Source organism: Halictus rubicundus, chromosome 1 (genome assembly GCF_050948215.1).
Source record: "Halictus rubicundus isolate RS-2024b chromosome 1, iyHalRubi1_principal, whole genome shotgun sequence".
Taxonomy (NCBI): Eukaryota; Metazoa; Arthropoda; class Insecta; order Hymenoptera; family Halictidae; genus Halictus; species Halictus rubicundus.
The window spans coordinates 26,781,973-26,803,871 of record NC_135149.1 but is presented as its reverse complement, the minus strand read 5'-3'; the positions used below and the strand labels follow the sequence as shown (position 1 = coordinate 26,803,871).

General features: G+C 41.9%; 2 protein-coding genes across 9 annotated transcripts in view; one reads left to right on the top strand and one right to left on the bottom strand.

Annotated features, from left to right (window-relative positions):
* Window positions 1-21,899, top strand: part of Chb (CLIP-associating protein) — a 66,195-nt gene extending 44,296 nt beyond the window's left edge. Inside the window, exons 1-22 of one of the 8 annotated variants that reach the window (XM_076796924.1) lie at window positions 6,826-6,957; window positions 9,324-9,695; window positions 9,823-9,854; window positions 10,106-10,190; window positions 11,752-11,909; window positions 12,152-12,388; window positions 12,486-12,739; window positions 12,893-13,077; window positions 13,581-13,691; window positions 14,738-14,833; window positions 14,920-15,100; window positions 15,462-15,696; window positions 16,454-16,519; window positions 16,857-17,188; window positions 17,264-17,567; window positions 17,884-18,047; window positions 18,131-18,269; window positions 18,340-18,472; window positions 18,548-18,710; window positions 19,014-19,233; window positions 19,348-19,554; window positions 19,645-21,899. In XM_076796924.1, the coding sequence (XP_076653039.1) occupies window positions 9,491-9,695; window positions 9,823-9,854; window positions 10,106-10,190; window positions 11,752-11,909; window positions 12,152-12,388; window positions 12,486-12,739; window positions 12,893-13,077; window positions 13,581-13,691; window positions 14,738-14,833; window positions 14,920-15,100; window positions 15,462-15,696; window positions 16,454-16,519; window positions 16,857-17,188; window positions 17,264-17,567; window positions 17,884-18,047; window positions 18,131-18,269; window positions 18,340-18,472; window positions 18,548-18,710; window positions 19,014-19,233; window positions 19,348-19,554; window positions 19,645-19,848 (3,711 nt within the window). In that variant the 5' untranslated portion in view covers window positions 6,826-6,957; window positions 9,324-9,490 and the 3' untranslated portion in view covers window positions 19,849-21,899. Of the gene's footprint in view, window positions 1-6,825; window positions 6,958-7,135; window positions 7,297-7,501; window positions 7,637-8,784; window positions 9,696-9,822; window positions 9,855-10,105; window positions 10,191-11,751; window positions 11,910-12,151; window positions 12,389-12,485; window positions 12,740-12,892; window positions 13,078-13,580; window positions 13,692-14,737; window positions 14,834-14,919; window positions 15,101-15,461; window positions 15,697-16,453; window positions 16,520-16,856; window positions 17,189-17,263; window positions 17,568-17,883; window positions 18,048-18,130; window positions 18,270-18,339; window positions 18,473-18,547; window positions 18,711-19,013; window positions 19,234-19,347; window positions 19,555-19,644 lie in introns of those variants that run through there. The other 7 variants (XM_076796900.1, XM_076796909.1, XM_076796891.1 and 4 more) reach the window with 7 other exon arrangements.
* LOC143361669 (histone-lysine N-methyltransferase SETMAR-like) lies at window positions 1,839-5,270 on the bottom strand. The gene is made up of 6 exons (XM_076801253.1): window positions 5,262-5,270; window positions 4,971-5,053; window positions 4,839-4,867; window positions 3,550-4,605; window positions 3,141-3,396; window positions 1,839-2,858 (listed from the first exon to the last, which is right to left on the bottom strand). Exons 1-4 carry the CDS (start codon window positions 5,268-5,270, stop codon window positions 3,860-3,862), a joined length of 867 nt encoding a protein of 288 aa, XP_076657368.1. The 3' UTR covers window positions 1,839-2,858; window positions 3,141-3,396; window positions 3,550-3,859.

Below are 21,899 nucleotides of genomic sequence, written 5' to 3'. Positions count from 1 at the left end.
TCGCAAACCGCTCAAGTCTGCAGATAAACTAGAATTTCGTTTTCTGCATTTCCGTACAGTGAGAAATTACATTCTGTTATTGTCAAGTCTTATTTGTATGTCCAACTTGATCGTTAAACTTTAAGGGATTGTTCTTGTTCGAGCGAATGATCATCCTAGAGCGAGATACTAGACACGACATAAAGCCATTCCATTCAAAGTGAATTATAAGAGAAAAAAAAATTCATTAAAAGAATTCTCTTCTCTTATAATTCTATCAAGATAAAAGCAATATTATAGCGCCCTTAACACTAGGTTTACGGAGCACCAAAAGCGACTATTTTGCATTACTTCATAAAAACAACAAGAACGCGCTACCCACATTTTTAGCAATATTTTTAAAATAATATATACCCAAAGAAATAAATTTGCTAAATAATTTCTTACGTGTGCATCCTTAGAATCTCAATAATATTGAATTAAAAATATTAGAACCCGTCATTTTGACGGGTCCCGTGAATCTAGTGTTAAATTCTTCCAATGTCTTACAATTTCTGCATTTCACAAACAAACAAACCCTACAAGCAAACTGGACATTTATTTCTAAACGCTTGAGTATCTATCTATAAGAAATTCTAAAAACCTCCGTATTTCGTTAAAATTTTTACAGCGATTTCTCTATATATGTCGCCAAGGTCTCGATGATAAAAGTCGCGAAATGATCCCCAGTATCGCGAGGTATATCCCGTGAGGGGCCGCGAAGTTAGAGAGGCCTCCTGCACGATACATGACACTGGCAAGACCCGCGTTGCTGACATATATCGAGAATTTACTATATTTCCTTTCGGACCATTCTCAGTGCAAAGCGGTAGCCATAAACGTGCGAATAGTTTCGGAACAGTTTCTGGACGGTGAACAAACAACTGTCGGCCGGCACGATTTATCACGTTGTTCCCCGTCAAATAAAGAGACGTTAATTGCCTGCTTGATGTCCCATTTCGACCGTGTAATCATGCTACGAGCGCGCAGTGTCCTCCCGGACACGTTTATTTCTTCATCGTCGCCGAAGGACCGGGCCGGCCCCATCGCCGGGGCGTGCACGTTTATTACAGTTTAAACATTGTAATCATACCGCGATCCGACGACATTCTTTCCCATCGCATGATCTTTAATTACCGGCCGGGGCGTGCATCGCCGGGACGATGTTTAATCACCGGGCATCGAACGATTTCGTTTTTCCGCTCGTTTTGCTTTTCGGCGCAACCACCAGCTGCCCCGGCGTGTGGTCCCACCGAGATTTAGACGAGAACTATCATTAGTCGCACGATTCAAAGAGAGAGAGAGAGAGAGAGAGAGAGAGAGAGACGCGGATTTTTACGGGGTCCCATGTCCCACGGCCTGATTCTTGATTCCAGCCGACATTAATCTTCCCAGCGTTCCTTTCTCCGCCCGTTTTCGCGTTCCATCTTCTGGAACGAAACCCGCCGCAAGAAAAATGTCCTCGTTCGTGATTATGCTCGCTGCTACCAATTGCCTTTTTCGTACTGAAGCTGACAAATGAACGCTCGTTGCCACAGCATTGTGCCCGCCGATTTGCGAAATGTTCATCCTTCGATGTGCAACTTTTTCGTACGAGTTTCTTCCTTTTTTTTTTTTTTTTTTTTTTTTTAGCGAAACACGTCAAACTTTTAATCGAGGTACTTCGGTCGCATTGATCTAAGCATGGGTGATCGATAGACTGCGAATGCACTTGTGACAAGAACGAGTCGGTGCTATTCAAAACACTAGATTTACCAGACCCATCAATACGACGGACTCGAAATTTTGAAATTTTCAATTATTAAGAGTGCAATAGAATTGTGCAATAGATTCGTTGCTTTGAGCACATAAAAATGGCTGAACATCTAAATAACTACAATTTTGTTATTTTTACGATGTAAAATAGTCACTTTTAGTGCTGCGTAAACCTAGTGTTAAAAGAATAATTTGTTTAAATTACTCCTACTCAGTTTTGTCAAAAATTGGAGAATGACCGTTGCCTACATATCAGTAACCGGGAAATACTCTTTTAATTTTTACTGTCGGAACCATTCGACGAGCCAGACTTTCCTAGAATGTTTTAACGTAATTCTAGACCATTGTCGTAGAGCTCTACCTTCGCGCAAATATTTCCCCCCGGCGAATGCACGAACGTGTGCGCAGCGTGATAGGCTCCCGTGCCGAGCAAAGTGTTGCAGTACACGGCGCGTAAAGTCGTTATCGTGTTACCAAACACGATATCGAGGAATTAAAGACGAAATTTTATAGGCGGCAGCCGCGTTCGAATATCAGGTTTTAGGGGGAAGAAATCCGTCGGCCGAGCGAATAGTTAAATCGACTGCGAAACAAAAGCGCCCGAGAGGTTCCCGAGAGGATCGAGACCGGCAACACGATCGGTCGATCGTCTTTCCTCTTCGCAAGTTCACTCCGAAGTTCTGCTTATGGGTTTCCTCCGGCTGCGAAACGAACTGTTGCTCGATCAAATTCTATCAGGTTCAGGACATATACAAGATGACAATGCTAAAAACCTGCGTGACAAAAGGAGCTTCATAGATAATTAATTTATTTTTAATTAAATCAACTAGCAGACACTTGAATTAGTTTTCCAACAACCTGCGGTTGATAAAAACGAGAAAGACTTAAAAACTCGCCAGTAAATACGGTGAATTCTCGATATATGTCAACAACACGGGTCTTGCCAGTGACGTGTATCGTTCAGGAGTTATGTTTACATTCCTAGGCGTCAGAGGCCTCACGAGCTTCGTGGTATACCTCGCGGTAGTGGGGATAATTCCGCGACGCTTATCATCCAAGCCTTGGCGACATATGTAGAGAAATCACTGTAAAAGAGAAGAGTACGATGGAGAAGGAGAAGTATAAACGGCAGCTCAGGCAGCAAGAACGAAACTCGCGTTATCGGTCCATTAATCGGAGAACGAATGACATAATTAAAAGCGCGCCGCCGAGATAAACACAAAAGTGCGCATCAAAGAGCGGCCGGTTATTGCGAAACCGGCCGACAAATTGTCGGTCTACGTGAAACAAGTGGCTGATTAATGCCGGGGAAACAGCCACGGAGCAGAAGTTCAATAAGCCCTCATGAATATCAATCGATTTCATACCTGGTGCACGTCTCGTGAAACCGGATGATTTATTTCGTGTTATTGAGAAGCGTTCGGTTCCCCGGTCGACTGCTTGAAAGCTGCGCCGAGTCTGTGGCAAGGTTCAGAACCTTATTCGTAAATAATACGATTTTAGCAACCAGTTTCTTTTTCAGTTCTGATCGTGCTCGCGAAGAAAAACAGGTGACACTGTTCTTTTTTCTTGAGAGACCCATTCCTGCACCGATCCAATTCGGATCGGCTGCTCGATCGAGATCTAAAACTTTTCCGAAGTGGGGCGTATGAGTCGAAAATAAGGAATAACAGTTTTTTTGTTGAATGCCTCAAAATTCGGTGGATATGCTGTTAAGGGGGTGCGCCCATTCGAAGCCGCCAATTTTAGACAACCTATGTGACAACAAATTATTACCAGTCAAGTTTCTAAAAATATTTATACATTTATCTTTATTGTTATTTAAATTATCGTGTGATTCTCGCAGCTTGTCAATTTTCCTGACTGCTATAATATCTCAATAATGAGACATTATATTAGGGGGACCCGTAAGTAATCATTAGGAAATCTAAAACAAACTTTGTAGTAAATTCTAGTTTTTATTTCTTAATTTATTATATAATCCCCATCATTGTCAAGGACAGTTTACCATCTGTCCAGCAAATTTTCAATCCCCCTCTTATAGAAATCCAGGGTTCGTCAAGCAAAATATGACTCAAGGTGCCTCCTAACATCTTCTACAGAATGTTTTATTTCTTAAATAATGCTCCAGAGATCTGAAAAGATCAGAGGGAGCAATATCCGGTGAGTACAGGGGATGCGGTAAAACTTCCCATTGCAATTCTTTGATTTTTTCCTGAGTGAGTTTCGCTGTATGGGGCCGGGCATTGTCAATTTGCAGTATTACACCTTTTCTGTGGACTAAAGATGTCCTCTTTTTCAATAGTTCTGAATACAGCCGTTGTAATTGCTGACAATACAACTCAGCAGTAACTGTTTCTCCAGGTTTCAGCAACTCAAAGTGAATTATGCCACGACAGTCCCACCAAAGGCACAGTAACACGTTTCTAAGTGATAAGCTAGGTTTAGGGGTTGATATTGCGGTTCGATTTGCAGAAAGCCATTGCTTGGAACGCTTTATGTTATCATAAAGAATCCATTTTTCATCTCCGGTAACGATTCTGCTAAGAAATGGATCTCTACGAAATCTTGATAGCAAAGAAGTGCAAATTGATCGACGAATATTCTTGTTGATCTCCGACAATTGATGCGGTACCCATATTCCTGGCCTATATGCCTTTCCCATTTCGTTTAGGTGCCTTTGTATAGTTGACCATGTGGACCCAAGGCTTCTCGATAATTCTTGTATACTTAATTTTGGATCAGCTTCCACTAGAGATTTTAGGGTGTCATTATCAAATTCAACTGGTCGTCCTAGGCCTGTCAGAGAGATCATAATCACCAGCAGCAAACCTTCTGAACCAACGTTGACACTCGTTGACCTTCGATACATCTCCATAAACATCGCAACTTTTCTTTGTTGTTACATTAAATCCCGCACGAAAATGAAAAAGTATGCTATGACGAATATGATCCTCGGAAGGTACGGACGCCGCCATTTTATTACAGGGTTGTAAACAAAAATTATACTTTTTAGAATATTTTGAACACAGGCGGCTGGTTTACCGGAAACTGTAAAAGAATACGTGTTTCCACTTCAACGATCGGTAGAGAACTAAAGGAAAACAAATTCTTTGCAAATAATTGATTACTTATGGGTACCCCTAATAGTATACTAGAAATCTTCCACGACCGCAACAAAATTTCTCTACACTAACTTTTGCATATTACGATAACTGCGAGTATCAAGTTTCTTTAATTTCTTTAAAGCATTTGGTCTATTTAGTCTTAACCCTTTGCACTCGAAGCCATTTTAACTCTAGAACGAAACATTTCTTTCGACCTAGAATATTTCCCTTCTATATATATTTTTTCATGCTATACATACGAAAATGGTGCAATTTACTCGTAGAGTACTGAAATGTTTAGTAATTTATTAAATACAAACGAATTTAATAATGTGAAAAATACTTTGAATAATGATACAGCAATTTTTAGTGGCGCCTTACAGTCGCCATTCGATAGTTAAAGGTATCTGAGAAAATGTACACAAAATTCTAGAAAGGTCCTAGTATGAAACTACATGATCTGAGTAACCACCGTAAGGGTGAAAAATACAGAACAAATATTAACAATGCAGAGTCCTATTCGATGAATCATTTTCTAAACTAATTTCAGTAGATATTGCTCCAGAACGTTTGAAAAATCGTAGATCCGGAAGGATTCAATTTATCTTTTCCGGCAACTGCAGGCCGAAGATACAAGAACGAATCGCCAAGAAAAAAAAATTCTTTACAAATAATTGAGTACTGTCTTTACAAATAATTGGGTACCCCTAATATGATCTTCAAATTTTGCACACATATAAAACTGGGAATCCAATATCAACGACAGTTTTCTTTTTATTGCCTGAATAAGTAATTAACCCTTTGCACTCGGCGCTATTTTCATTCTAAAACTAAATTTTTCTTCCGTCTTGGAATATTTTAATTCTCTTCATACGAAACTGATCCGATTTCCACATATAATATTTAAACGTTTAGCGATCTATTGAATACAAATTTTGTAATGTAACAAATATTTTGTAATATTTGTTGCAATTTCTTTGAAATAATGCCAGAATAATTTCTAGTGGTGCTTCAGAGTCACCACTCGAGTGCAAAGGGTTAAAAAGTTTCATACACGTATTAAATACACGTATCCAAGACTCTTCTGTACAACAGGGGGTTAAAAGTAAGTGAGTGGAACGTCAGACACGCGGCGCAAATGATTCCTGCCGCATCTCCCGTAAACCGTTCTCGGTCCAGCGGCAAGAATCATGTCGCGCAGAGGACGGGGAGCCCAGCCGATAAAGAAAAACTGCGTAATCCGGATCCTCTAATCGTCGCTCGGTAAGGGAGACGTATTGGATGCCACGGGCCCCTCGATTTGGCCCCCCAATCAGGGCCACAAACGATAGGGGAGGGTCCCCTCCCTACGGTCGCGCGAGTGAGCACCGCTTACCGGGAGAGTTCCCGTAGAGTAAACGAGAGTCGCCATTTAGCGGCGCGAGAGAGAGACGGCGTGGTGATTTCGCGATGCTAGACGCCACACAAAGCAGTGATTTCGCGCGCTCGCGTGTCTCCGGGATATCGTAAAAAGAGACGTTCGGCTGACGGTGATCTTGATCGTGTTTCTTTTTTTTTTTTCTCTTCTTTTTTTTCTGTGTCACCGGGTCGCCCGGCGGAGAGTCGATCCGAAACAGCGCATACACGTACGCGTAGACGCTCGTCGACGTCTGTTCACGGACAATGGGCAAGGACGATCGTTTCAGTTTTCCACCACGTTGTTTGTTTACCTGATCCGGAGGCTGCCTCGAGACGGGACGACATCTCCCATCCAGTTCGACGATTAGATTCGCCACGGAATCGTCGGTGTCTCGGCCTTGTCGGTTTCGACGATTTCAACGTGAACCAACAACGATCGTCACGAGCCTCGACGCTGCCACGCGGGATTATCGCGCGGCAGACGTATTTTTTCGCAACTCGTAACACACTCGATCGCGATAACGAGCCGTTTCTAGTTCCTCCATATGTAAAAAAGAAACGGGCCAGTGCGCGTCGCTGGAGCGGCGGATTCCATCGTCGATTCCGAACGGGCCGGCTGTGTTTCATCGAAACGACCGCTGGAAGACAATCGACGGAGTTTACAGTCATCGTGACGGACGTAATTTCCTGATTCGTTCCACTGTCGGACGCGTCTACGTGAACGCGTCGATTCGTTTCGTGACAATGGCAACGACGACGAACAGTCGCGTCCTGTTGCGATTCCGTTCGTGCGAGTTCCGCGGGTGCCAGGAGAAGCGCGTGCCGGAACAAATAATCGGTTCTTTCTGAAATATTAATGCACTTTCTCGGCCGCCACGCCGAACGAATTTCACCGTCGAAATTATCCGGTTTTTCCTTTTATCGAGAGATCCCGGCGGCCAGATATCATTTTCTAGAAAGAAGCACGCGCGCGCGCGAGCGAACGGTCTTCGTCGTGTGAAAGGTAAACTGTGCACAGGTAAACGAGAGACGTTAGTTCGGTCGCGGAGGCTCGTGTTTGAACACGTGTGCGTGAGCATATATGTGCGGTAATGAATTACGCGTAAACGCCGCACGCCGGCATTCGTGACGCAATCATCCTTGGAAATGCAATTCGTTTTTTCTTTCCGCAAATATGCCGCCGATTGTGCCGTTGTTGCTCGCGGAAAAATTCTTACGTAAAGTGGAAAGATAATCGACGTGTCGTCCGGGGAAGGTTAATCTTGGATATATTTGACGGAACGCGCGCGCTCGCGCGGTCCTCGCCGACCGGAATGATAATTGTGCTTGTGGAAACGGTTTTATTTTCGTCGACCGAGGTGAAAAGAACCTCATCGGCATTTTCTGCGACTCTTGCGATAGACGATTTGTCGCGTTCGAATCGCGCGACCGAGCCAGCCGAGCGTACCGCGCGGCTGTGCGTTATCTGTAACGTGAGAAAATAACTCTCTCGTGTCTCATTGCCGCAGTTATTACGAATGATATCGCGGATGCAAATCTAGCTTCTCACCTTAGCGCGTTGAACTCGTGCTCAATACCAAGTTCGATCGGTAACCCGTATTCGCGATGTTCCATCTTTTTTAGCAACGCACAACGAAAACCATCTAGGATTTTTTAGTACTCAATTGTCGGTACTCGTACGCATTAAAATTAGAGTCCACGATTGAATGCTTCGACGTAATTGCTACTCTTGCTTCTCCGATCTTGTGTAATAACCGATTATCAAAACGATAAATGAAAATCGTTTGCAATCGGATTGTTGATCGACACCTCTTGTGATTTCCCAAACCGGTTTCCCTGTTACTTTTTGTTACATTGTAAATCGAATAGTTTCTCTTTTGCTGATGACTGTCAGTAGATAACGAAGAATCAACGATCCTAGGATTCGGGACCCAATTACTGTGGGGGTACCAATTACTGCGCCTATATTATGCTTATATAATATATAATAAATATTAAAAAAGAGATATGTACCATATATAGGGTGGTCTAAAAATGTTTTATTTCCTTAAAGAGGGTGATTCCTAAGGTCATTTGAAATAACTTTTTCCTTTACGAAAATATTCTCCGCGGCTTCTTTAAGGAGTTATTAATCAAAAACACGGACCAATCACAGCGCGGCTGCAGCAGACCGATTCCGGCTCGGCCAATCGTAACGCCACGCTCAGCGGGACCTGTCACCGAGCCAAAATCCGTTTGCTGTAGCAGTGTTCGGATTGGTCCGTGTGTTTGGTTAACACTAGATTTACGGGACCCGTCAGAATGACGGATTCTAATATTTTTAATTCAGGAATATTGAGATTGCAAACATGGATCCATGAGGAATTATTTAACAAATTGATTTCTCTGGGTATATATTATTCAAAAAATGGCTACAGATTTTAATAGATATATTCATGTTATTTTTATAAGGAAATGTAAAATAGTAATTTTTAGTGCTCCGTAAACCTAGTGTTAATAACTCCAAGCGGCGGAGAACATTTTCGTAAAAGAAAATGTTATTTCAAATGACCTTAGGAACCCTTCTAGGGAAATGTAACATTTTTAGGACACCCCGAATATTGACTGATTTTAATATTCATTATGCTTTAAAAATAAGTATAATTAATATAGGCAGAGTAATCGGTACCCCCATAGCAACTAAGCCCCTTACCCAAGAGAATAGTATAAATGTTAGTACCGTTCGAATAACTTGATGCATACCGAGTTCAAGTTATCGATCTAATTTCGTTCGTTAAATTTCAAAAAGATTACAAAAAGTTATACGGATTCTTTTCCTAATTGAGGATCGCTAAAAATCACTTTCACTGATGCGTTTGTTGATAACTCGGGCCGCTGCGCGCGCAGGGTGTCAAAAATACTCGGTATAAAAATTTCTAACGGACGATTATTAAACGTGTCGATGGTGCGTCATTTTGATCGAGCGAACATTTTTTCGCGCCTGTTATGAAATCATTTCGTTTATCGATGTGTGCCATCTTAATTAGCGGGATGTTAATTTTGAAGGAAACCAGAAGATCGCGGAACAGGCTGTGCCACAATGAGGATTTCTCACACTGTAATGACGTTTCCTGAAATCTCGTTGAGTGCCGTGTTGTGTTCTGTAAGACATAAGGGATCGTTCAGCGGCTCTTTTGTTTTTTGACTGTGTATAGTGATCTCTCACTTGTAAAATGAATGACGCCGGTATCATTGTGTCGAGCGGCCACCGCTGCTTGCACAGGGGATTGAAAAAGTATCCTAGTATTGATCATAAGATATGGGATCCGAGTAGTAGATGGATTCTTCAGTGGGATAACATTGTGAAGCACCCAGGTGCTAGAGCGAGAGGATGCCATTGTGACATTCACAAGCCACCATGGCTATATCCAGACTTAGGTACATAGTTCTAAAAATAGATGCATCATTGACTACAATAGATTATGCTCCACGAATTAATCAGCTTCATTTAAGCGTACTAGTTATTCCGCCAAACTAATGCTTGTCTCGATCTTTCTGATTTCAGTTGGAAAGAGCACTGATGAGACGGACAGGGCGGTGAGTATTTCATCAACTAGTCCTTAGATCACTTATAGCAGTCAGTATTTATTAATAAGTAAAATTACAAATATTATCGAGTAGTTTATTTCTTTACTCCTAATGTATTTTTTATGTTTATCCAAGATTCAGATATAAAAGACTAAGATTTCTTTTGATTAAGAAATGTGATTGAAAGCTTACGATGTATTAATAACTGAGAAGTTCAACCAGTGCAATGAGCTTAAGTGGAATTGATTAAACTGTTGCAGATTAAGTCAGCTCCTGTGAAGAGGTCAACGGCTCCTCCAAAAAGAGGACAATTTGGACCTGCGAAAGCTCCCCCTTCTGCTATAGGTACATACGGGTTTACTAAACAAATATTAATGAGTGTATGAATCAATAAGGTTGGAAGATACTAAAATAATATTTTCTTACCAGTTTGTTTTGAGCATGGTACCTTAACAATAGAGCAAAATAAGTGTACCTTGGAATGATTCAATTTGTTGTAGACCTGTAATCTTAATCAGAAGTATAGCGAACCATAAGCACAGTATGTTGGAGTACATTTAAAGAGCATCAGGATATAAAATAGACATTATTCAGGCTTGTCTTAATATTTGAAATAACTTCTGTTTATGGTTTCAGAATAACATTTTTTATCATTAACCTTTATTTAATGACATTTTTGTTTGTTGTGTTATATGTCAATCGTTTTGGGTGCTACAAGCTACTTATATAAAACATCACTGTTCTACTTGCCTTATGCCAGTGTTGCAAATCTCACGATTAACTTTACGGAAGCACATATTTCCCTTGCAACCACCGCACAGATGTGAAGCGTTGCTAATTTACAAACTCTTACGCTTTGACTTTTAACGTGGCTCAGTGTTTGTAATAATGTTAATGATGTCTCGTTGTACACCAATCAAATGTTCAACACACTGATGACATTTTGGTGACAAGAATGCTAATTATTCGCTTGCATGACAGCTCATCCTGGTAATGCTACGCAAACGGTTCCAAGGGCAACAACCGTGAAAAGAAACGTATCAGTAAAATCGACAGCAGGTATCTAAAACTCCATTGGCTTTACTAGTCCCATTTTATATCATGGTGGTTTCTTCAATAAGTTCCGTATATGTTCCTTTCAAGACTTCTTATATTTGTATATTTTCTCCCCTTCTTTATAGACAACCATCATGGTATAAACAACAACAAGAAAAATTATGAAAATTCGATTGAATTAATACGGATCATGTACCCGCGCATATTTTCATTTAAAACCTTCGCATACCATCGCGCTTTATCTCGATCATTTGCTGATTCAAATTAAACATAATCCAAACGCAAGCGAGATGCTCAATAAAACGCTTACACGTCTGTGATCTTTCTGCACCGCTTTTCATGTCACGTTGTTCACTTCATAATACTTTGTGAGGCACAATACGCTTAGGATAATAAGGTATTGTATAATACACAGTCGGTGAATTTTTATTAGCACAAAGATGCCGTAGTCACGGGTAAAATGAATTATTATAATACGTAAAATCATAAATTATTTATGAAATGCTCTAGCCAGTTATTATTAACATTGCGGAGTAATTTTGATCGCGACAAGTAGTACTTATATATGCGAATTACAACAAACAGAACAATTAAATATCTGTATTAAAATGGAATATCAAAAAAGATGTCACAAACAAACTTTTTATTTTCAAGATAATATAGTCTCGAAAATAATGTTTAAAAAATTTGTTTACGTTGTCGTATATAATCTGTTGGACAGTATAAATTCTGTCTTGTACATTCTTCTTAATTTATAGCTTAAACAGACATATTTAAGTGCTCTATTTTTTGTAAATCCATTTGTCCATACATTCATACAGGAATATAAAATTATGAATAATACATATAGGTCAGGCTGGTGCCGTCGACGAGGAGACATTCGTCACAGCATTCGAAGATGTGCCATCGGTGAACTTGTTTTCAGCAAAGGATCTTGAAGAACAGATGAAAGTGATAAGAGAAAATATTGGCGACGACAAGAAGGATTGGAAGCAAAGGACGGAGAACGTACGTTTCCAAAAATCGAAATGTTTCTTTATTAGTCGGTATGAATGTAGTTACGTAGGTTTAAGTAAAATTACCAATTTTTAAATATTTTTCTTTTTCAAAAAGAAAAATCGACTTTTTGACGATGAAAATCCAGAAAACCCGCATAATAGGCTTTCAGTAGCAAACGTGTTTTCAAACGGTTGTTATCAGTTGTTATCAGCTTGCACGTGCGCATCTAATAAAACGAATTTGTCCACCAGATGAAAAAGCTACGATCGATCGTGATCGCGGGCGGTATGAACTACGAGAACTTCATGGAGTGTTTGAAGAGCATGCAAAGATCGTTCGAGGTCGCCTGCACGGATCTCAGGTCGCAAGTCGTGAGGGAGGCGTGTATCACCTTAGCGTATCTTAGTGTACAGTTGAAAAATAAGTTCGCCAGTTCTGGAGAGGCAGTCTTGCTCACCTTAATGAACCTCATACAAAATAGTGCCAAGGTAAGATTCCTGATAAATTGCTGCCCGGTAACACGCGGTGACGTATGGGAACCGTAACAAAACGTGGCAACTTGCGTCAACGAATATGCACATACAGGTCGTGGCATCAGCCGGTGCAGTCGCCGTCAGGTTTATTCTACAGAACACACACTGCAGCCGTTTCGTGCCAATTATCACCTCGTGTTTAAGTAACAAAAGTAAAGACATACGCCGAGCCTCCTGCGAGTATCTGAATCTAATTCTGCAAACGTGGCCTACCCAGATATTACAGAAGCATGTACAAATATTACAAGATACCATCAAGAAAGGCATCGCGGACTCGGATTCGGAAGCGAGAGCTTTCGCCAGGAAGTGCGTTCATCTATTTATTAATATTATTACTATTTATTGCAATCCTTGCTTTTCGGCTTAGAATTTTTATTCCTATTGAAATTCTTTTTCTATTTCTGATATTCTCTTCGAAGAGAACATCGAACATGGTAATTAATCTTTAAATATTTCCAGATCATACTGGGCGTTCAAAGATCATTTCCCGGAGCAGGCAGAAGCGCTGCTCAACAGTCTGGACACGGCGTACAAACGTTCTCTGATGTCCCTTAGCAATAGCGGTAGTATTAACAGTTTGAATGTAGTCACGAGATCGGCGAGCGTCAGCCCCAGGACATCCAGACCTGCGATGAGCGCCACAGGTGAATTACATTCTTCTATTGAATTCTAAGACGTTGTGTTTAACGAATTAGGTCATCCTATAAGTCCCGTCCATTTTTCCTGCTGACTAAAAACCGAGATTATAGGATGACCTAGAGATGTATTGTGTGTTAGATGTAAATGGTGCGTGTCTGTCGGCGAGAGAGCAACGCAGTGTAAAATACTTCTCACTCTTTTTTCATGCTGCTTTTGTGACTCCTCTTTGCATTAAACATACGAAGGTAGTACGGAAAATTTGCATCAGACCGCGGGTCAACCACACGGCCCGCTCAGACGTACCCCGTCCTTGCCACGGTCTTATCGTCAGTCCGGTATCCCAATTCTACAGAGACCCAGTGATAGTCATTGTAATTGTTATACACATTGTTTGTTGCTTAGAAACTGTCACCGCGACCTTTAGTGTACACTGCACCCATGCATCCGATAATACGCGACGTCCGTCGAATGCGTTGTTTATGTATATCCGTCTGAACACTTTTCTCAGATCGTGGAACACCGGGCGTTCGATCGACAAGCGCCATAGATCTGCAAGCCGCACAAAGAGCGAAAGCTAGGATGATGTACGCGAACATCAGCAGGCAGAAAGCCTCCCTTCGTGAGTTCTCCCTTCGCTAATTTCAATTTTACATCTTGACACGCTGCGTTTAGAGGTGTGCGTGAACCCGAAAATATCGGGTCCCGGACTGGTCGAGAATTTTATTGGGTACAGGGACGAGTTCTCGAAAATTTCGGGATTCCCGAGCAGAGCTGGGTAAAATTTTGCAGAAAAAATATTTCTGATACTATTCTAAATAATTGTTTTACAATTCAAATAAATTACTAGTTTAAATAAGCAGTCAAATTTCCGCAAAATATTTTTATTTTGATAATCTAAAACATGGAATAATCGTGTAGAATTATCCCATTGTGGTTGTACCCTACTGGGACATCCTGTAGACGTATGGAATAAAATAGATTACTCTAAAGTTGTTTTTTAAGAGAACGGTTCATTTGCGATCTATGGTTCCTGTGAGATTTTGGTTCCCCGTTACTGTACAATGCATTGAAGGAAAATTTGACTTTGAACATCAAGGTCGACATTTTCGCACGGATTTTTTTGTCCATAAATCTCCACCGATTCAGAGGGGTAGAATCACGATACGACTGGCTTGACACGTATTTTTTATACACCTTGTACATCAATATTTTCAGAAGTAATATTTGATAGTTAGGAATAAGAAAAAAAAATGCTCACTATTTTGAGAATCCTTTAAACAAAGTACTATTTTAGAAACGTTGTAACAAATAAAATAAGTTTAAGAGTGTTTAAGTTTTAAAAATGGACGTTCAAATAAAATTGACTATTTACCATTTACTGTAAGAAATAGTAGTATTTTACTCAGCTCTGTTCTCGAGAGTATTCGGGATTCCCGGGGCATGTTCAGGTTCTCGTGTAGATCAGACTTCTCGAATATTTTTGGGAATCCTGAAAATTCTTGGGAATACCGAAATTTTCGAAAACCTGACTCGTCTCGACCCGATGCCTTCCCGACCCGTTCCGACCGTCGGGTACCCGAGATTTTCGGGTTCTCGCACACACCTCTGTCTGTGTTGTTGTAATACGTTTCGACCACGACTCATGTTATTGCTCCATCCATCTAGCGCGTCCCAGTAAATCACCAGACACCACAGCGGTGGCCAGTCCAGAAAGAACCGCAAGAACAAGAACGAGAATGTCCGGAGTGTCGCAATCCCAGCGTAAGTAGAAAGAAAGGGGACTATGAGCTCCCCTTGAAGAAACATGATACAAGAAAGGTCTCAATTTGTATATTACACGGTAACAGCCAGCAGTCGGTCGGGATCGCCGTCGTCTAGGCTGAGTTACGCCACGTATAATCGCGAAGGAGAATCCTTGATCGCGAGGCCTAGGCGATTATCTGGACATGGCATCAGAAGCACCGGCAACAGCCGCGAACCCAGCCCGCAAAGATTCGGAATGGACAGGAGTTTCGTTAGTAAAATACGGTACGCTGTGTTTACACGACTACCATTATTTCATGTTAGCACGCTGAAACGTTCTTCCACCGAATGATGTTTCGCTAACATGGAGTTTGATCGAATCCTGCAATGGCGCATCGGAGTCTCTTATTCAAATTTTCTTTTATTAGTTTACTCAAATTACCCAGAAGTACAACGCTTCCTTACCGCGATGCTCCTTCAATATATCAGCTTCTGTTGGGCAATTGAATGCTGTAGCCTTGAACTACATACCTGAAAGTGTTCTAGAAGATTTGTGCAGAATTTTTAGAGCCGCCAGCGTGTGTTTGCAGGATTCGTTAGACCTCTAGTTAGCAGATGGAGTGTTTGATTTTAATTATGACCGTAGGGGAAGGAATTTGTACATGTCGCCGACGGACAGGCCTCAATCCAGACCGGTGATGGCACAGAAAATGCTGCAACAGTCGCGCGAAGCGGAATCAGCGTTGGCGGATGCGCTCACCTTCGACAATATCGACAGTTACACCAGAACGCCCAGGGGCAAAGGTGATCACAGTGACGACAGCGAAACTAGTAGCATTTGCTCCGAAAGGAGCATGGACAGCTTTAGACGACCGAATGACGTAAGTGAAAAGAGTACTGTAGAGTCTCTGGCATAGCGATAAAAACAGTTCTCACCTTACGATCAAAGTGGAAGAGCAAAGTAATCAAGTAGCGATGACGTATTGTGTCTAGTAACGCTCTTGTTCATCGTACATTCGCAAACTCGAGCTTGTTTTTTTCTTTTTTGCTAAACATTCTGCAAACGAATGATTGAGCGCGTTACTTGGCAATGACCCGCTGCTCAGAATTAAATTCCGACACACTGTACATTTATTTTCAAGTATACGATATATGTAACAACGTAACCCAGACATACTTTAGACAATTATTGTACACTGTGCTTCCTTAATATATATGTTCACTTAGTTCATTAACGCTTCTCGAATGTTTATGTGCGATGAAAGCACTATGCGGCTGCAATATAATTTACAGTCAGAGACTGTTAGCTTTGAACGTGTACGTGTCTTCGGAGACAGTGTTTTATTTTCTTTTTTTTTTCTATATGAAGTCGCATTGCATAAATATTGTTTCATAATACACCTTTGCGACATGGACACACCTCTATGGGTCCGCATACGATCCCCTAATTCTTACCCTCGCGGGGGTAGACTTAGGTCGGAAGCTTAATGAACCAGTGCTTCCAGCGTCCTAGGACAATGTAGATAACGCATGTATGGTTTTTCCTTTTGGTTTTGTTGCGGCGTATTTGTTTGGTTTGGACTAACGCGACGTGCCGTTCTGTTCTCCATATCTGTCCATCGTCCATCTACCCATTAGTCGTTCTCATGGAGTGGCTCGCAGCAAAGACTGTACCGTGATATGTGGGATCAGTCTATCCCGAAGGTTTGTTCAATTTACTATTCATATATCCATTTACTCCATACAAATATACTATACACTTGTGGCCTAGAAAAACAGAACTCAGGTCGAACCAGAAGTAATTTCCGTTTCGTAATTAACATTCGCCGAGTTAATAACCGCTATTTTATATAACCATTCTCGTTATTGCTATCAGCCCATATTCATGCGATTTGTTTCATCGCCTGCAGCGGAAGTTGTTTATGACTCGACCATTAATGAAAATCCATCTACTTTGCGAATAAGATTTTCTCGTGTGGCTGTCGTTATTGCAATCGATCCGTTGTGATTCTTTTACATACACGGACACATTGTTTTGCAGGATATTAAGGAAATTATTGAAAATTGTGGGCATAAACATTGGGGAGACAGGAAAGAGGGTTTGGTAGGCTTGCAACATTTCCTCTCGAATGGGAACACGCTCACGGCGACGGAGCTGCGCAAAGTGACGGACATCTTCACTAAGATGTTCATGGACTCGCACACGAAGGTGTTCAGTTTATTCTTGGACACGTTGAACGAGCTGGTAGCCACCCACAGCGAGGACCTCGGCGACTGGCTCTATGTCCTGTGCGCGAGGCTCTTGAATAAATTAGGCACCGATCTTCTCGGATCGATCCAAGCGAAAATTCACAAGACCCTCGACGTCGTCAGGTGAGACCACGTGATTTACGGTTCAAGAAATTCTGTACGTGCGATTCAGGATAATCATTGAAAATCTGCTTGCAGAGAATGTTTCCCAGGGGAGCAGTTGCTGCCCGCGGTGATGAGGTATCTCACGGATCCCACTCAGACACCGAACACTCGCGTGAAAATAGCCACCCTCACCTTCATCACGCAAATAGCAGAAACGGCAGAGCCATCCGCGTTAAATAATTCCGCGGGGACGGCACTCGCGAGGTTACTCGATTGGTCCAATGACGTTAAGAGTCAGGATGTCAGGAGGCATGCACAGAACGCTGTAATATCTCTGTACAATTTGAACCCTCCGAAAGTGACCATGATATTGGCTGAGTTACCCAAGTATTATCAGGTGAAGAAGATTGGATATTAGGTGCGCAAATAAATTCGGCGCCTTTTTAAAGTATACAATTTTGTTCAGGAAACCGAGAAAGCAAACATGACGCTGTATCAACTCTGCGTCTTTTGCTTTCTCCGCTCTGAATCGGTTCACGGGAGAACCAACGAAATGTAAAATATTCCTGCTTTAAAACGCCACCAAGAGCGGCAAGAAAGTATAACCTAAACTGAAGTTACGGTCGATTGAATAAAAAGGCGCCCAACTTACTTGCACCCCTTATTTTATCTAATATTTTTTGAACCGTTATTAATACATATATAACTCACAGGAAGCAGCATTACCACTAGTACAGAACCACCTTAGAAAATCCTCAGGCTCCAGTAATCCAGCGTCACCCGGTACACCTCCTCCCAGAGCTCAGAGCTCTCCGGCACGTTCGAAGATCAAACTCGAGGTGGAGAACGCTGATGAGAACCTGGAAGAAGTTTATAAGTGAGTAGTTGTCATACTCGCGAACGGAACGTCCGATAATCCCTGTTTCTTTGTTACTTTAATTCGAAAGTACTTCCCCACAGGTCGTTAAGACGCACCACAGCCGAGATTCAGAATTATGGTTTCGAACGTTTAGAAAGAGCGACCACAAGCAAAGACAGCGGGATCAGCAATATGGCTGACGTGGAAGAGAAAATGGAAGGTCTTACGTTGTGTAACTCGGTAAGAAAACGGACGATGTACGTGTTATTTCTAAAAGCCGATTTTTTTATATTACTTTTTGGGATATTAGGGTCGCTCATCTTCTGTTTCTTCGCCCACCCAAAGAGGACGATCCGTCACGAGTATCACCGTCAATGGATCCAGCGACACGATCGCGGGAGATCTAATTCTACCTCAAGAAAATAATGGTTACAAGACGCATGGTATGTTCACCACTTTTATTCAAGTTTAATGGCTCTGATTTCACTGGCATAATCTCTTAAATTTGTGTTCTGCAGCAGGGCCTTTACCAGATTCATCAAAGAGGCCAGAAGTTTTAGATAATATGATAAAAACGCTCCAATCGAAGATGACGCAAACTGACGAGAAAGTATTAGCTCTTCAAGAGTTCCAATTATACGTACGGGAAGGCGACGCTGCGTTCATCAAACAGCATTTCAAGTAGGAACAACCTCTCCATTCATTTGGTCTGTCACAGTAATATTCGAACACTTGTAAAAAGTCGATAACTGTTTTAAAATTGGACCAAACGATTTAAATTTTTTCGAGATGTTAGAAGGATTAGTTAGTGAAGACAATTTTAAAGGCTGCTGTTCACACCTTTTTGTATCTGGTTAAAGTCGTTTGGTCCAATTTCAAGAAAGTTGTCGTCTTTTTAAAAGTGTCCGAATATTACTGTGACAGACTGTATGTCCTCCGAGTTATTATCCTTACTAGAATTTTAATCTCATTTTTATCCTTCAGGAAACTGCTCAAGACATTGCTAGACAGTTTGACCGATGACAGCAAGAAGATGCAAGTAGAAGTACTTCAGACGCTAATCGACATGCTTAAGTGTCCCGAGCTCGTAGACAGTTTTTCCGGGTACCCCGAACTGCTCGTATTAAAAGTAATTAACGCGTACAAATTGGACGATCAGAAACTAGATTCTTCCAGCAGCAGCAGCAGCAACACGAGATCTCCCGTAAGTATTCTAGCAAGACACTATATTACTTTCTAGAAACGGTCATTCCGATTTGGCATGACCCATAATAGTAACGTAGCATTCGAAACCATTAACAATGCTACTTGGAAACAGGTTTTCTGGGTGGCAGAAAAATGTGCCGCGACGATAGCGATGGTTCTAAAGCCAGAGCAGGTGATACATTTGGTCTCAACTATAATCACCACTGAGCCACACCCTTTGAACATGGGGGCGATTAAAATGTTGCACAAAGTAGTGGAACACTGGGGCCGGGATGCTATAGAACCGCATCTGGCCCAAGTTATGCCTGGCCTCATCAAGGCAAGTAAAAATGCTGTTACCTGTATTTCCAGGGCTGATACTTTTAATTGGTTTCCAAAAATTAGTTAACGATTACTTCGACTTTTCCAGGCTTACGACGATAAGGAGAGCGCAGTACGCAAGAGCGCCGTCTTCTGCATGGTGGCGATACACTTGGCAGTCGGCGAGGAGGTTTTGAAGCCTCACCTGAGCTGTCTGTACACGAGCAAGCTGAAGCTTCTGAACATCTACATCCAGCGCGCGCAACAGGCGAACAGTCAACCGGCTAGTCCGCGTAGTAATAGCAAGAATTAACTAACGTCAAACTCCGCGACACTCAGGATCGCGATACTTAGGAGATTCGCTCGTCTGAGTGCGAGGCATGAGAATATGCTGTTTAGCTTCCTCAGTAAGTCCGACCCGTGAAGAGACCCCGGAAACGACAAAGTCGAAAGCTTCTCACTTGGAACATTTTATAGACTGATCTGTCACGGCAAAAGGTGTTTTGCGGTGTGCGACATGGCTGAGTTCAGCTCCTGACAGTGATGTTGCACGATGAGAAAACCAATCGTTGTGCATGTTTCGCGATCCCATTGTTTTGTTTGCCAAAAGAAGAAGAAGAAAAAAAAAAAGAAACGAACGAGGAAAGAATTTATACATGTTGCAACGTAACCAAGAGTTCCCGACGTCCTTCCGTTCGTTTGTTCTCGTTTCTCTTTCTGATAGCTCCGCAGTATCGGTACGCGTGTTTTATTCCCCGTAGAAGTTATTTTTTTAACGATATTCATTCACACAGTCAATCGTCGATGCAGGGACATAACCGTCGTTCTAGAATGTAAGATTTTTCACGGACTTCGATACTAAGTTACAACATAGTTTCCGGCGAGAGAGAAAGGAAAAAAGAAAGAGAGAAAAAGAGAGAGATAGAGAGAGCTTCCCCGTGTCGCGCGAAGCTCGCGGCTGAGTACAGTATCGTGCCTCTCGTCCACTCGTTTGTGATTTTATATATTTCTGGAATTCTTCTTGTTTGCTACTCGTTAAGATCTATAATGTACATATATTATATTTAGATATTTCAGTGTATTGTTGTGCGTCTCTCTTAGTGGTTGGTTGCAAAAGCTTCGAGAGAAATGTGAATACCGTTGAACGAACGTGTTTCTTCGTATTTTCTTCTTTCTTTTTTGTTTTTATTCTGACAGTGCGACATCACTGCCGAGAGACTCGTGATACGATCTGCGCGCAGAATGTTCGCGAGAACGCTGACTCGATGTGTTCGGGGTCAGACAACAAGATATTGTATAAAACGCGTGTGATATGTTTGCTCGCCGATTCAGAAACGTCGCTGACACTGACTGATCCGTGCTGTGCACCTTGCGATAAAGCGAACAGAAGAAATAAAAACGCGTTCAACATCATTTTCTCCCGAAATTAGACGGCAAACATGTTCGATATCGGCTTTGTACGATCAGTGGGGATGAATAAATTGTAAGAAGAACGTCTTTTCGCAATTCAGTATTAACGAAGACCCGCGCGAACGGCGCACGGTGGTGCGAATCCACGAAACAGCGAATTAAATGAATTCCGCTATTGTTTATGACAAAGAGACGGTTTCCGGTGGTTCTTTGATCCTTGAAATCGGATTCTCGAACGAGGAACCATTAGAAACTATCCTTATAGGGGATGCTCGAACAAGTGAGGCTTTGTCGTTTGGTGGTTACGAATCTGATTTAATTCGCAGTTTGATTGGACCGCCGTGTTCGTTCAACGACGCGAGCTTGAAATCGCGGAGAACAGAAACCGGTTCGGAAGTGCATGTGCTAGTCAGATTTCCAAGGACGCACAATGACCCGATAGACGCGAACGGAACAGGGTGGGAGCTTCTCCACCGGATCTGACGGGGCAAAATGTCGCGCGAGAACTCGGAGAAAGTGTCTGCGAGCGAGAGAGAAACAGAAAAACGAGCGCGTGTCGATAGAGCGATTGTGAGCGAGAGATTACAGGAATCGGGCGGAAACTAGACTAGAAACGATTAGGAGAACGAGATACGTTGAGGATCGACGTGAATGTCGATGAGCGGAGGAGGGGAACCGTGCGCGCGCGCCACGTTGCCAATAATATAATGGGAAAACGTTGAATCAAAGCTAACGTAACAAGGTTTAGTAAAAGAAAACGTTCTGTGCCATTGTCGTTTCTGTTCTACTATACATATATATAATAAGAATGAAATGATATATAAATACAATAGTGATCACCCTTCGTCTTTTCTTACTGCTAGGATCCGGGATAGTTGAGAGATCATTTTAACGAGATCGTATTCTCCGAAAGTCGAATCGTCGAGGTATTAAAACAGAAAAGAAAAACGGAGA

What these genes read in the sequence shown, in the direction of transcription:
- LOC143361669 (XM_076801253.1), bottom strand. An exon ending in AGTTATCGTAATATGCAAAA is followed by an intron (nt 4,868 to 4,970) that starts GTTAGTGTAGAG and finishes GTTTTCCTTTAG; the next exon opens with TTCTCTACCGATCGTTGAAG. An exon ending in GATCGTTGAAGTGGAAACAC is followed by an intron (nt 4,606 to 4,838) that starts GTATTCTTTTAC and finishes TTGGTTCAGAAG; the next exon opens with GTTTGCTGCTGGTGATTATG.